This window comes from Polypterus senegalus, chromosome 15, assembly GCF_016835505.1.
Source record: "Polypterus senegalus isolate Bchr_013 chromosome 15, ASM1683550v1, whole genome shotgun sequence".
In the NCBI taxonomy this organism is placed as follows: domain Eukaryota; kingdom Metazoa; phylum Chordata; class Cladistia; order Polypteriformes; family Polypteridae; genus Polypterus; species Polypterus senegalus.
This window is the reverse complement of record NC_053168.1, coordinates 91,246,320-91,262,934: the sequence shown is the minus strand read 5'-3', so window position 1 is coordinate 91,262,934 and position 16,615 is coordinate 91,246,320. Positions and strand designations below refer to the sequence as shown.

The window sequence follows — 16,615 nt, the reverse complement described above, 5'->3', positions numbered from 1 at the left end:
CTCTGTAATAGGCGTTAAGCCATCTCTATGCTTAGACCGCTGATTCTTCAAAACGTTTAAGGAACATTAAAATATCTTCATAGTACATGTTTAATTATTAATTATTGAAACGTTTTGCCGTGGCTGAGACAGCATGTGTTTGATACTGTATACCGATAATTCTCTTTCCGATCAGCTGCTGCTGTGATTCCCCACTCAGATACAGTGATATAAATACTCCAAGTGGTGCAGTGAGAGTAATATGGAAAAAGATGATCTGCTGTGGCAGCTCCTAACGGGAGCAGCTGAAAGAAGAAGGTGGTGCAGTGAGAGTAACAACGCTAAAGCAGTTATGGTATTTGGAATACTATGGCTATTCCCTGGACCATTATATTGTTACAAGTTAATTACAATCGGATGCATTACACTAATAATATGCGGTTAGTTTCAGTGTATTTATAAAGCCGCGTCAGGAAAATAAGGTGTAACCACACAGGAACAGTAGCACTGCTTTGACGCTGGGTACCGCCAGTCTGCAAAACCGAGCGGAGAACTTGTGTACGACAGGGTATGAGGTACCGTGGAAAAGTGCGTGCCTTTACGCCAAGTGTAGGTTTTATACATAATGATTTGAACGTGGAAAAGTTCTTATACAACATTTCTGTGCGTACGCACCGTTTATACATGAGGCCCTAGGCTACTAGACCTCTGTCTGTGGTGGGTTTTTTTGTTTTTATTTTTTTAATGATTTTTATATTAAAGTTGTATATCTTCTTCATTTAGAATAAAGGTGAAGAACTGAACCAACGTTTGATCAATAAAGGTTTAGATGGTAAGAGTCAATTGCTAGATCATTATCTATCTTTTTAACATATTGCCAAATATTAATTTGATAAGCTTTGTTTCCCACTTTTAACCACAGTAATAGTTTTACTCTATTACAATCACTTTTCTCCAATTTCATTTAGATTTTTAGAGTTTTAAGATCAGTGGTTTTCAGTTATATTTCTGTGAAGTATGAAAAAGTACACAAAACAAATATTTTGCATCTGCTTACATGCAAGCATTAGAAAGCTGCCAATAATGAAGAAAACCTGTACTTTCAGCCAAGACGCTATCTGCATTATATATTATGCTTGATCTTGAAAATGTCTTTTTAAAACCTGCTTCAAATTTAAAGGTCAGACCAAAAGATTGCTGATTTGGGCCAGTTTGTGCTTTTATATTTTTTTTATGCCCTGCTGCCCTTCATCATCCATGTTCGAGGTTTAAGATAATCCTCTTTTGTGTTTTTACATGCAAGTGTTTGTCTATGTCAATTAATTCCTGGTAATAAAATGCATCTTAATTAATTTTGATACTTCTACTAAAATAATCACAACATTTTATTTCGAGCTTTTCATAGCTTTATCTATCTGAATGGCTTAACATAGTTGGGTAGAGATCTTTTCACTCAGCCCTGTGATGTGTGAAAACCAGAGCTGCTCCAGCTACCCCAACCCTGACAGGCAGAGACACGAGTTCAGCACAACACGTTTATTTTCACATGTGGAGTTGTTCTCCCTTGCTCCCTATAACAGTATAGTACATAAGCACCAAATACAGTCCTTCTTTCTCTCTTTGTCATCTGCCTCCACTTCTCCTCATGGCAAGCTTCGTCCTTCTTCCTCCCAACTCTGGCTCCCTGAGTGGAGCAAGGCAGTTAATTTTAACCCTTAAACTGCCAGAACCGGCTATAATCGGTTCCCAGTGCAATTAGCCAGCACGCCGGAGCCAAGTATATTTGGAAAAGTACATTTATTGAACGCTGCAACCGGCTAGAGTTGGTTTCCAGTGAAATTTGGAAGCACGCTGAAGCTGGGTATATATGGCAACGTACATTCATTGAACTCCGCAACTGGCTAAAGTTGTTTTTCAGTGCAATATGCAAGCACGCCGGACCCAAGTATATTCGGCAATGTATATTCATTGAATGCTGCAACCGGCTATAGTCGTGTCTCAGTGCAATTTGCCAGCATGCAGAGGGCGAATATATTCACCGATGTACATTTATTGAACCCCGCAACCAGCAATATTTGCTTCACAGAGCAATTTGCCAGCACGCCGGAGCTGATCAGTCAGTGCCGTATATTTGTTGAGCAGCCAGCTCATGAGCACTGCTGGCCCCGGTAAAACTGCAGCACCACTGTCTCTGGGATTTAGCAATGGTGTCAGTTGCACTTTGAACATATAAAACATTGTTGCAGTAGTTTTTTTTTTTTTTTTTTTTTTTATAGTTTTTACAGTTCATGTGCAGTGTGAAAAATGATCAGTGTTGCAGTAATTGTGATGCTCTTTGCATGAAAAAAAAATGCGTGTTCCATTAAAATTTCATATTTCTTTGTGAAATGTGATGTTTACTTAAAAAGTGCAGCTAAAACATATTTGGCGTACAGGGGTCATTAACCCCCAAGTATGTGGCAGTTTAAGGGTTAAGCAGACCCTGGGAATGATCCAGGTGGCTCATTAATCAGTCGAAGAATCACCCCAAGGTGTGATGAATGCCCCCTATAGCGGCTCACCCTGGCGGCCCCCATGGAACCCATCAGGGCTGTGCCACACTCCAGCTCCCCATGTGCTCTGCAGGAATCCATAGTGACACAGCGCCCAGGAGGGCTGCCTTCTAGTGTACCGGGGAAGGTAGTGCCCTGCCGATACTCTCTTCTCCCAGTTCTTCCATCTAGCTGCTGTTCAATGGACCATGGACATTCTTTGGGAGGATCATAAGACACTGCCTCCAACCATGACATTGGCAATTTCCTTCTTAATTACATTGTCTCTGTTTCCATTGTGGTTTCACTTTTTACTCTTTGTAGTACTCCAAGTGTTCAAACAGCCTTAATCTGTTTTAACCCCACAGTATGCCATCTACTGCCTCCACACCAAGTCTTTCTTTTAACTTAGCATTCATCTTCCTTTTCAGATGACACTGCAGCCATACTGCTGATCGTTGGTGTCTCAGCTTTGCTTCATGTTTTTCTTTCATCTGTCACATATCACTTTCTCACAGAGTATAATGCTGCTCTGACAGCTTTCACAAACCTTTTCTTTCAATGCCAGAGAGACTATTTTTGAAGTGAAAATAAAGAACTCTTGGAGTTTCTTCCATGAACCTCTCATCTTCCCTGTCACTGCTGTGCTTTCATTTGCACTCAGCTTGTTGCCTGAGTAACAGAATTCCTTTGCTTTTATCCAAATAAATTTCATTGCTGTTATCTAAATTAACATTGTCCTACATCAGCATTCTGCTCCTTATTCGTACACTTTTTATAAACAATTACACTCAAATCGTTTTTGTTGTGTTTTGCTTGACAACAAAGATCTCAGTGTTTCTTTCCAGGCATTAAATAGCATTTTGCTCATTTTAATTTAGTCCCTGATTTTTTTAAATTATTTTCTCCAAAAGCTTGATCTTTCATGCTCCAATAGTTCACCCTTTACTTTGTATAAGTAAATGAACCCACCTTTTTTCCCAATCTTAAGAAATTCTCCCTAACAACAGTCATGTTGCACTAGTCTATCAACCATTCGATTCTAGGACCTTTGACATTTCTGACAGTAGTCCAGTTGTGCTTGCTTCTTTCTTTATCTTCTACGCATGTCAAACTAGCCAAAAATGAAGATATGAATACTCATCTTAAAATACTCAAATGTAAGTTAAGTATTCTGGATTGTATGTATTTCAATGCTGTTTTTAATATTTTTATATTATTATATTAGCCTTCCACCACAGTGGCTGTCTGTTTCTCGGCAGTCTTTTTTTTTTTTCCTTTTTCAGCCATAAGCGTCCTCAGTTTTCAGTCAGATGTACTTCATCGCTTCACACTTGCCATTAACAACTGATGTTTTTGAAATCTCATTCAGTCTCTTATTGCAAATGGTTCAGCAGGTTTACTTCTCACATTCCCCTCATTCAATAATCAAATTTTCAGCCTTGCTAATCTTGCTAAATTGTATTGCCACCTGCTGTAACATCTCCTACAATGTGATCTCCAGGATTACATTTTTCATCATAATCTGATCAAATTTCATCACCAACAAAAAGTCCAAGTTCTGATACCACGAATTCATATGTTGCCAATTTGCTTTTCTACTTTTTAAAAGGGTGTTGCACACAACAGTGTCGCCAAACTCTTGAATTCTCCAACACTGTCAACTTTCGTAGTACTAAAGCTAAAGGCCCCATGAATTTCCTCACAGCCAATGCCAATGGCTCATTAGTCATATTCCCTTTGAGGTACCTCGGATGATGCCAAAAATCTTAGGTAAAGTTATTTTCATGTTTATTTTGTTGCCGTAAATACACAGTAAAACCTCGATTATCCATCATGGGTTGGGACAGAGGCAGTGATGGATAAGAGAAAAGGCAGATACTTTAAAAATGATATACAGTCAATTAGTTTAGTGAATAATCGTATTTATTTACAAAAACATATTAACAAAATATAATATAGTATTAACAAAATGAATTCATATAATATTATAAAGACCAGCATAATAAACAAATACAACTTTTGTGTGTGTGTTTTTTTAAAATTTTATTGTAATCATTCCATACAAATAGATCAATTTTTACAAAAAATAGGATTGAAAACAAATCAACCCCCACCCCTGAGAAAGAGAGCCTGGCCATCGGAATAAAACTTAAAAATAGTAAAAATAAATAAATCTATGAGTTTAATAGGCAGATAGAGATAAATGGAGAAGAAAACAAAATGAGGAGAGAATCTACTTCCTCAGTGCTTTAAGAGCTTATTCTAAAATATTATTAATTAGATCCTGCCTGGTTTTGAAAAAGTTCTGCACAGGTCCTCTAAGTGAGAATGTGATTTTTCTCAATTTCAAATAATATAAAACATCAGTTACCCACTAACTTAAAACAGGAGAGTTAGGATTCTTCCAGTTTAGCAAAATAAGTCTGTGTGCCAATAGTGTAGTGAAGGCAATCACACTTTGTTTGTCCTTCTCCGCTTTAAGCCCATCCGGAAGAACACCAAACACGGCTGTTAATGGGTTAGAAGAGATTGTGACACCAAGGCTGTCTGAAAGGCACATACATTTTTTTTTCCAGAATGATGTTAATTTGGTGCAGGCCCAAAACATGTGACCCAGTGAGGCTGGAGCTTGATTGCAGCGTTCGCAGGTTGGATCTTGCCCTGGACACATTTTGGACAATTTCAAGCAAGACGGATGTGCTCGATATATAATTTTCAGTTGAATAGTTGTATGCTTTACACATTTGGAGCTGGAATAAATTCTCTACATTGCTACCTTCCACTCCTTTTCCGGTATGTTGAGTGAGAGATCCTTTTCCCATTGTCCTCTTGGATCTTTGAAAGGTAGGGACAATAAAATATTTTTATATATTGCAGAAATGCTGTCTGAGTCCTCCAAACTGAGCAATTTTTTCCAGCATAGAGGAAAGTGGGAGATGGGTAAAATTGGGTAGGTTCTCTTTGACAAAGTTTCTAATTTGAAGATAGTGAAAGAAATGTGTTGCTGGAAAATAAAATTTCGAATGCAATTGTTCATAGGATGCAAAGATGTTGTCTATAAAAAGATCTCTAAGCAATTTAATCCCAAATGCTTTCCAGATATTAAAAAGTGCATATTTTTGCAAGGATTGAAAAAGGTGGCTCTCATGCAGAGATGCCACAGATAAAGGATTCTCCATCTTAAAATGCTTTCTACATTGGTTCCATATCCTGCACTGCAGGATTTTATTTCTGTTGCGGACCAAGCCTGTTTATGTTCATGTATTTGTGTCCACGTTTTTATAGCTTGTATATTCACTGCTCAGCAATAAAACTAAAAGTTAGGTAGAGCCGTGCCACCTTCTGTCATAAATCTTTGTAGGATCGATCTTTGGATACGTGGATGTTTTAAGTTCCAAATAAATGGGGTTATGATTGAATCTAATTGCTGTAAAGAATGATTTATTGATGTATATTGGAATGTTGAGAAATAAAAAGAAGCTTAAGAAGGATATACATCTTAACAACATTAATTATTCCAGCTAGAGTGAGATGGAGGGTTGAATATCTATGTAAGTCTTGCTTAATTTTTTCCATACAGACGGTGAAATTTTGTTGATAAAGAGCTTTGTTTACTTGTGATATTTACCCCTAGGTATTTAAACTGATGTGCAATAATAAAAGTGAAGGTGTCGAATCTAATATTGTGTGCTTGAGAATTCACTGGAAAGAGCACAATTTATTCAAATTAATTCTGAGACCAGAGATCTTTTGAAATTCTAAAAGTGCTGTTAAGACTGTAGGCACATTATTTTGTGGGTCTGATATATACAAAACCATATCATCTGCATATAGAGAACTTTTCTGTTCAAGTCCTTCTCTGATAATCCCCTTTATCTGATAAGCATTTCGAAAGTGAACTGCCAGTGGTTCAATGTCGATTGCAAATAGCAGTGGTGACAAGGGGCATCCTTGTCTGATACCACGTTCTAGTTTAAAGCAGTCTGAGCAAATGTTGTTAATACAAACTGAAGCTTCTGGATTGGTATACAGTAGTTTGAACCATGCACAAATGTTCGGGCCAAACCCAAATTTCTCTAATGTAGTGAAAATGTTTTTTCTGCATCCAACGATAATATCTCCAGGGTGTTTGACTTTGCAGGTAAATATATTACATTAAACAGGTGTCGGAGATTGGAAGCTAAGTGTCGGCCTTTAATAAATCCAGTTTGATCTTGTGATATTACCGAAGGCAGCACTTTCTCCATCCTTCTAGCTAGGACTTTGGAGAGTATCTTAACATCATTATTCAGAAGTGAAATTGGTCTGTATGATGCACATTGTAATAAGTCCTTATTTTGTTTAGTAAAGATGGTGATTAATGTTTGGCGAAAACTTTGAGGTAGAATTTTATTGTGTCTAGCTTCTGTAAATGTTGCTAATAAGAGAGGAGTTAGCTGAGTGGAGAATTTCTTATAAAACTTGACATGGTAGCCATCAGGGCCTGTTGCTTTCCCGCTCTGAAGTGACTTTATAGCATCTAGTAATTCTGCAATTCCTCTACAATAAAACTATCTATTTGTGGTATCTGTGATGTATCCAGAAATGCATTAGATTGTGTGTTGTCTTCTTTAAACTCAGTAGAATATAAGGATTTATAGTAGTCTCTAAATGTGTGCATTATATTTTTATGGTCAATGATTTTATCTCTGTTCGTGTTGGTGATTGCTGGGATTGTATTGCAAACTTCTTGCTTGTAGATTTGTTGAGTTAAGAGCTTATTAGCTTTCTCTCCATGTTCATAGTAATGACGTCTTGATGTAAAAATGAGTTAAGTTTCTTTGGTTGTTAAGAGGTTGAGCTTTGAATGCAGAGCCTGTCTTTTCCTATGAAGAGCCTCGCTTGGACACCTGGCATGTTCTTGGTCTGTTCTACTAATTTTTCTGGTTAGCTCTGATACCAACTTGGTTTCTAATTTATTTATGTGGGAAAAATATGAAATAATCTGTCCTCTTAAGAAGGCCTTTAGAGTTTCCCAGAGTTTTCCTGCAGAGACCTCTGAGGATGTATTTGTCTCTAGGAAGAAACTGATTTGTTTTGATATAAATTCTGTACAGTTCTCATCTGCTAACAGAAGTGGGTTAAGACACCATCTGTGAGATGAGTATGTGCATAATGATTTCAGCTCCAAGATCAGAGGAGTATGGTCAGAAAGAACAATAGCATCATACTTGCAAGATTTAATCGCAGGCAAGACATTATCTATAAAGAAATAATCAATTCTTGAGTAGCAATGATGCACTGGTGAGTAGAAGGAGTATGTTCTTGAGTTTGTGTTTAGAAACCTCCAGGGGTCTGATAAGTTGTGGTCAGTTAAAAACTGTATAATTGTCTTTGCAGTGTTAGATGTCTTCCCCTCTGTGATAGGAGACCTATCTAAGAGTGGATTGAAATACAATTAAAATCCCCATTTTATGAGTGTTCACATTAGGAATAGATGCAAATACATTTTGCATGAATTCCCTATCATCGACATTGATTGCATAAATATTTACCAAAATCACTTCACAGTTAAATAAGTTGCCCATGACAATCACAAATCTCCCTTCAGGATCAGATTCTACATCTGATGCTACAGTCTCATTGATTGTTCTATGTATAAGAATTCCCACACCTCTAGTTTTCTTTATAAAGCTGGAATGGAACATTTGGCCTGTCCAGTCTTTTTGCAGCCGGAACTTATCTTTGCTTAATAAATGGGTCTCCTGTAAAAATACTATTTTAGCGTTTAGACCTGTTAGGTGAGAGAATAGTTTCTTTCTCTTTAATTTGTGATTCAGGCCTTTAACATTCCAGCTCACAAAGTTAACTGTCCCATCATGGAGACATTGATTCTGAATTTTTAAAGTGAGACAGCTTTAACCTTAATTTCCAATTTTCCCTTGAGTTATTGCCATGCAGCCTATGGTTACATTGAAAGTTTTAATTATAAGGATTAAAAGGATAGATTTAGATATAGCTGGCTCTCTTTCTGTCCCCCACTTTACAAAGTCCCAGTCCTCTGACATGCCTAGAGACAGAGCACGTCCAAAAAAAAAAACAAGCCCCCCAGCAGTGACATTTAAGGATTAAAAAGTAGAGATATCTATTACCGTTAAAGTCTAAATACTATAAGCATAAAACAAAATCTTCAACAGTCCTGAAATATTAACACAGTAAACCCAGGGATTGGTGTTACAAAGTGACCCTGGATAAGCATAGTAAACCCTAATGCAATAATAACTAACAATAAACCAAGGGTATGATGTTAAACAGTCTCCTTTAGAATAGTTAAAAGAAGAAAGAAAAAAAAAGAAATAACTACTTTAATTTCTTAAACACATACGCGTGTAATTGTAATTAAAACATATCAACAACGTGGCTGAGAAAAGGAGGTATAATTATAGTATCCTTACCACTTCAAGCAGATCAGACAGCAGGTAATATCTTCTTCTTGACAGGATGCGATTCACTATAGTATTTCAAAAAAGCATCGGGATCAGCTTTCTTAATTCCTTTTCTGCTTCTTCCGTGGATGAGATGATGTGATATTATTCTTGAATATCCACTTTTCAGTTTGGCAGGATACAAGAGGCTGTATCTGATATCGGCTTTCCGTAACCGCTGTTTAATGTTGTAAAAAGCTGTATGTTTAGCAGCTGTTGAGAAATCAGGGAAACTATGAATGTGGTTATTTTCAAATATAATCTATTGTTTGTGTCTGAGACATGCCATTACATTAATTGTCTGCTTTGAGATATTACAATTTAAGCATAAAATCCTAGGTTTAGAGGTATTTGATCCACATATGCGATAAGCTGCCACTAACTCGGTATCTGATTTTAAAGTCCTCTCCAATTATTTTTGAGAATAGTTCAGCTGCAAATTTCACTGGGTTTGGACTTTCATGATTCTCAGGTAGACCTTCGATTCTAATATTATTCCTTCTGCATCCATCTTCCAGAGCCGCAAGTCTGTCTCCGAGTTTTTTGCATTTGGAATTTGCAGCTGTAGCTTTTCCATCTGCGTTAGGCCTTGTTCACACGGGCATTAAAATCGAGCGTTTTTTTTTCGTTCGTAGCGTCCGGTGAGCGCGGATCAAGCGCTGAGTGTTTTCTACACGTAGGAGTCAATGAGAGTGTTCACACGGGCTTTGGTGACGTGCGTTTGTCCGGCAGCGTGTTTATACGGCATCAAAAAAACGTTGCATGCAGCTTTTTCTTGGCGTTTAAAACCCAACGAACGCAAGGAAACCGCTTCTAGTTCGTTTTCTGCGCATTTATTTTACGCTTCGGAGGACCGGATATATATAAGTTTACATGTTGTATATGAAAAAATATTAATATTTTTATGTTTTCATATACAACATATATATTTTCATATTGCTTATTTTATTTTATTGACTCGTGTAATTTGTAAACCATGAACCTATTAATTTATGTTCTAATATAATATTTGATAACGATTATGTAGGGGGCAATCCATGGCGGGTGGGGGCATTTCAGTGCATAACACCGTGTAAGCGCACACTTTCGACTGCTGTTTCCTTACCTCAAAGTGACAAGTAGTCTCTCTTCGGGGCTAACACCAAGTCGCATATTGGTTGATCGGCGTGCAATGTGGCATTGCACCAGCTGCAGCAGACAATCAAAAGTGGAAAACGACATCCGACAGTAGTTAAAAAACTTGTGCGGAAATTTTCGCATTTCTTCATAAAGCACAAAAAAACTTCCTCAAAAACCCAGTGTTTCTCAAATAGTGTGGCGCGCCCCCGTGGCTCCGTCAAGGAGGTCGCGTTTGACCTCGGGGAACATGCTTTTTTATTTTTCTTTTAAATTTTTTGAATTTAGAATGCACTTTAAATCTTTTCTGTTACATTTAATAAAGCTATTCTTTGTTGTAAATTGGTCCATATTTCTTTCTTTTTTTTTCTCTTATACGTTAATAAGGATACAGTGTTATGCAAAGGTGTACTTATAACAATTTTATAGACAAATGATACTATTTATAGTCGCTGGGCTAAGATGTTTTCTTCTTCCTAGGGGGGGCATGACAGAAAATAATTGAGAAGCACTGCTTTAACCCGACGTTGTGCAGTCAGAGGATGAACCCAGTAGCGGCGGCGATTTTTTCTCTCCCTACGTCGCCGTATTATGAGTATTTTTAAAACAAGAAGATTAATATCTAACATAGCAAAATGGTCCATATTGAAAGGAGGCACCTCAAATAAAACGACAAGGGCTTTCATATCCAGTTCCCGACACTGCCTCCACAGGTTAACACACAAACTACAATTTGGGTTGCAGGCTGGCGTTAGACAGAGACAAACGAACGCCGGTGTAGAAGTCAATCGATCGCCACCACAAAATGCAACATAAACGTCTAGGACGTTCAGAGCAAGTTCCAAAAACTTAACGCCCGTGTGAACAAGGCCTTAGTTGCCAAATGTACTTCCGTTTCAGTTCGAGCCGTGAATGTCTGCTTAACGTCTTCCAGCTGATCGGCAAGTTTTCTGTTTAGACACATTTTCCTGAATGTGTTCCTCAATTTTTCTCAGCATATCTTTAAAGACTTCATCAAAACGATTATATATACGTTTTTCCAAGTCTTTATGTTCCTGCTGCATCTCTTGCAGCTCCAGCCACAGCTTCTCGTTTGTCTTATTTGTCTTGAGCAAGCCATTTATTTCCTTCTTCATATTTTTCTGAATGTCTTTCTTGAGCTTGCTTATGGCCGTGGCCAATATTGCGATCATTTCCTTCAGTTTGGACAAATCTTTTCGGCTTTTATGCTCCGCGGGTGAAGTAACAACCCCCATTACAGCCGATGCTTCCGGCTCGGGAGAAGTAGATGAATGCGTGGACCACAAGGCCATCTCCAGTTTCAAGCGATCTTCTGGAATCAGCAAGCTATTGTGATCTGCATCACTTGCACCTTCCCAAATACAACTGTTTTACTTGGAGACTTTTATTGGGGTAACGGAGTACACCTCCAAAACAATGAAAGAAGACCTTCCCTGCCAGTTACATTCTTTTTTTTCTCTACACCACAAACACTGCTTATTGACTCCTAACTCCCTACTCAAAATTTCCTTCTGCCACACCTTCCTTTTTCTCCTAACTTCTCCTGTCACTCATCTCCTAAGAGGTATGTCTGCCCTTTACAGAACAGAAGCCCTTCACCCAGTCCATTCACTTACAGCATTTATTACACACTTTCTGCTCTTACACAGCTCATCAAAAGCTGCCTGCATGTCACAATATAATAACAAAATTTAAAAAGAAAATTGATATGGAAGAACATTAACATTAATACAGAATAACATTTCTGTTAGTAGTTTCTATTTTCAACACATTTTTCAATTTTGTCGACATCAGGCTTTATAGAAGTCATTGTTGTTCTTACTACTCACTATTTCGTACATGTTTAATAATTTCAATTTTTGGCAACAATTCCAACATCACTTGGTTACGCTTATTGACCATAACAATGTATAATAGATTCATTTTGATGAATTAAAAAGCTAAGAAACTTTATTAAAACTGCAGGTATGTAACTGACACTGTGGTGCTGGGAAAGAGCACTATACACTAGTACAAAGGAGAGTTGTACTGTTATGCTTATAGCATACCATACAGCATAGTATAGGGTTCTCCAGATCTAATTACGCAATTTTCATTACGCTATAACTTAAGTTTATTACTTAGAAAATCACCTGAAAAATCTCGGATCATCAAGACGTGTTCTATTTGACGAACTGGAATGGTGTTCGTGCCGAACTGGAATGGTCCCTGCATAAATCAAAGTCATCCAGACGATCTGGATCTGCATAATTAGATCTGGCCCTCCCTGTAGTACAGTAACATGTTGTGCCTGATGTTTACTGAAGACTGATGGTTAATTGTACTGTACCTCCAAAACACAGAAGCAATGTTTTGTTGCGCTTTTCTATTTTGAAAGTAAGCAAATTTTATGAATAGAAGGATTTTCTGTTTGGTTTGTGTTTTTTTTTTAAATACAGGCTGAGGTTAAAGACAAGTGTCTAGGACAAATAACTGTACTGTATTGTTGTGAAAAAACAACCTTAGCTTCAAAATCCTGATCTTGGTCTTGAAAGGCATAAAAATATTGTTTAAATATTTTTCAAAAATTTAATTGCAGGGTAGGCATACCAGTTTTATCAAAAACATAGTAGATTTGAAGGATGGGTATGAAGCATTGTTTCAAAAGTTAAGATTCTGTTTTTTCTAAGTTTTTTTTTCAGTTTATTAGTTTAAAACATAACTTTCAATTGTTGTAAATGTTTGAAAGTATTTTATGTAGACTGAAATCATGGCAGTGCCTCTCTATTAGAACCCCTGTAGCTTATGCATTTCTAACATATTAATTTATCTTTCTATTTAAATTTTTTTAGATGGTAAACATCTGCTCTATGGCCGCCCTGCAGTTATGTTCCGCATGAAATACAGTATTTTGCATCACAATGATTTTGTAAGTGGATATAGTGACTCTTTATCGATGCCACTGTGGACTTCATATACTATTAATAAACAGGTAATTGATTACAAAAACTTGGGGGGGGTGTAATTCTGGAAATGACTGTTATACATTTAAAACAAATACTTTGTATTACATTTTGTGAATGTTTCAAGGGCTAACATAAAACTGAGTCATAAGTAATAATTTTTTTACTATTGTGAGCATCTGCAAGTAATAATGGTAGATTCAATTTCAACATTTTATGTCAAAGATAAATTCAACGACCATTCTCCGAATGGAAGGAGTGCCTTTATTTCACGCATGAAGCCATACAGTACAAGGAAGGCAATGACTTTCATTGTCCTTGACCACAGGGCAAAGCTAGGTTACCGATTAAAGCTTGAATTAAATTCTTGCTTACAATAAAAATTACACATTCACGCAAGCAACAAATTTTTAATGAAGTTGTTCTTGTTGTCTTTCTTAGATGTTAAATTCATATTAGTGTGTATCATGCATTACTGAAGAAAACATAGTGGAGCAGAGTGGAATAGATTAGATAATAGAGATGTTTTGTTGCCTAAGCAGCAACAGCGTTGTCAAATTCTTGTGCCACAGTTACGGTGATGTATACAGTAAATAAGAGTAGCAGAAGATAAATGAATAAACAGCATAAATACACTAAATAAGATAAGCAATAAAAAATGTACAGTCGGCCTTAATAACCGGAGAAGTATGTGTCTGAGTGTCTTTCCAGTTGCTATGTCTCTGTCATTCCAAAATATGGTGCATCACAAAATTTTTTGTAATACATTGCATTAGCATTAATACTGCTCTTATGAATCCCATACCAAATGTCATATAAAAGAGACAAGTGCATTGTGCACTTTGATTTTAACTCATCTTATATTGGTAGCACAGATAGTTACACATAAACCAGCAGGTGGGTACATAAACAGTGTAGAGCAGGCAGGATCTGGTTGTTGAGAGTTCAGTGACCTAATGGCCTGTGGGGGAGAAGCAGTTCCTGAAGCAGGTCGTGCGAGTGGTGAGGCTTTAACATTTCCCAGAAGACAGAAGTGAAAGTGGATAATGATATGGGGCCTCATGCATAACGCCATGCGTAGAATTCACACTATAACATGGTGTACGGACAAAAGCGGAAATGTTCGTATGCACAAAAAAAATCCAGATGCATAAATCTGTGCCAAAGCCAACTTCCACATTCTTCCACTCCATAAATCCTGGTCAGTGTAAAAAGTAACGCACATGCACACGCCTGTTGTCCCGCCCCAGCTCCTCCCAGAATAGCGCCTCTTTGAATATGCAAAACAATATAAATAGCCCTTAAGTGCAGCCTTCTGTGAAAAGACAATGGCAAAAGCACGGGGGAAAATAGAAGAAGTTCAGCGAATACCAAGTGGAGACAATGAAAAACTTACTATTTGTTGGTTTAAACAGTAGTATAAGTAACAAAAGGAAGTGATCGAGTGTTGGAGAAACTCGAAAGCTCAAGTTCACAAAGTCGCACAGTGCCCAAAATAAAAAAGAAGCGGTCAGATATCAAAGTCGCCGTAAAAAGGCGAGTCATAGACCACTGTCTGAGTGTCATATGAAAGCTTATTAGGGTATAGAGAAAAGAAAAAAAAAAATAGGGACAATGTAAGAAAAAAGCTTGAAATGTGAACTTTAATGTCAAAATTTCCACTTTAATCACGTAGTTTATTTTGTCATTAAAGTAGAACATCATAAACTTCATTTTAAAATCATTTAATTTACTAGTTTCTCAAATCCCATCGTAACTAAAGTAGCACGTTAAATGCTTTGTTTTGTATTTGTTTTTCTATGTGCTCTATGTGTGTGAATCACTACGTGCTTCTTAAACGGGCTTTCTCTTTCTCCGACTGGACACCGAATCCTTTACATTCGTGATATCACAGCTCTCTGAATTGCTAAAATACTGAGATGTATACTTGATATCATTTTTGTGAATTAAAACATGTTATTAAACATGGGAGAACGGTGGCGCAGTGATAGTGACAAGCTGTCGCCTCGTCCACAGATTGTTCCTGCCTCCCGTAAGATGCTTGCTGCTCCGTGCGCGATCTTCAATGAAATAATTTATTGCAACAGTATTGCCTCTTTCAAACGTACTAACCCCCAAATTCATGTCCTTCCTTTTCTTTCTCCAAGTAAGCAATCTCCACACAATCAGCTCTGTAATAGATGTTAAGCCATCTGTAAGCTTAGAATGCCGGTTCTTCAAAACTTTTAAGGAACATTGAAATATCTTCGTAGTACATGTTTAATTATTCTATCCAGTGTTGCGCCAACCCCAGCAAGTATACAGTGAGAGGCAGGAACAATCGGGGCGCCAGCTCGTCGCTACCACTGTGACACCGTGTCCTCACATGTTTAATTATTAACAATATAGATTGTTTAAATGATGTTAATATTTTATCTGTATAATGTAATAAACAACATATTTTGCTGTATATCATCTTAAAAATGATATTGTCATCATATGTAAATGCACGCTTTATAAAGTGGCTCAGGTTGTGCAATGTTATAACTGTATAGCAAGTTTACAGTGAGGTAATTGTACTAACAAGTACAAACAGTTCTATAAGGAGCACTTGATGGACTGATTGAGTATGTTTATAGTTCTTGGGATGAAACTGTTTATGAACCGCAAGGTCCATACAGGAAAGGCTCTTAAGTGTTTGCCGTATGGTAGCAGTTCAATAGGTAGCATGGCTGAGGCAGCATGTGCTTGATGCTGTATACAATAATTCTCTTTCCGATTAGCTGCTCCGAGTGGTGCAGTGAGAGTAATATGGAAAAAGATGATCCGCTGTGGCAACCCCTAACGAGTGCAGCTGAAAGAAGGTGCAGTGAGAGTAACAACGCTAAAGCACTTATGGTATTTGGAATAGTTTGGCCATTCCGTGGACCATTATATTGTTAAAGGTTAATTACAATCAGATGCCTTAAACTAATAAACAATATGTGTTAATTTCTGTGTATTTATAAAGCTGCATCAGGGATGTGGATTTGAAAAGAAAGGGAAACCACACTGGAGCAAAAGTACTGTTTTGACGCTGGGTGCTGCCAGTTTGCAAAACCGAGCTGAGAACTTGCGTACGCCAAGGTTGGAGCTACCATGAAAATGTGTGTGGCTTTACGGCAAGTTTAGGTTTTATACATCACAGTTTGAGCATGGAAACGGACTTATGCAACATTTTTGTGCATACGCACCATTTATACATGAGGCCCCTGGTTGGCTGTCGTCAGAAATGATGGATTCAGCTCTCCTCAGCCATCTGTTCAAGTAGATGGTATGCAGCTGTGGAAGGTCAAGTGCAATGATTTTAGAAGCTGTACAAGCAATACTTTGGAGGAGTTCGATATCCTGGCAAGTCAGGTTACTGTACTGTGATACACCTGGTCAAGATACTTTAAATACTGCAACGGTGCATGTTCAGTAGTGTTTTGGTTTCCCTGCCAAAGCTCTTTAGCTTTCTCATCAGAAAGAATCTTTGCTGAGCCTTTTTGAGTATGCAGGTGGTTTTGCCTGGCCACAAAAGGAAGTTGGTGATCCTAGA

At 37.5% G+C, this 16,615-nt stretch overlaps 1 protein-coding gene across 1 annotated transcript in view; it reads left to right on the top strand.

Annotated features, from left to right (window-relative positions):
- Positions 1–16,615, top strand: part of enpp2 (ectonucleotide pyrophosphatase/phosphodiesterase 2) — a 147,933-nt gene that overhangs the window by 97,850 nt on the left and 33,468 nt on the right. Inside the window, exons 19-20 of the mRNA XM_039737597.1 lie at positions 763–811; positions 12,946–13,085. Coding sequence (XP_039593531.1) covers positions 763–811; positions 12,946–13,085 — 189 coding nt within the window. The remainder of the gene's footprint in view (positions 1–762; positions 812–12,945; positions 13,086–16,615) is intronic.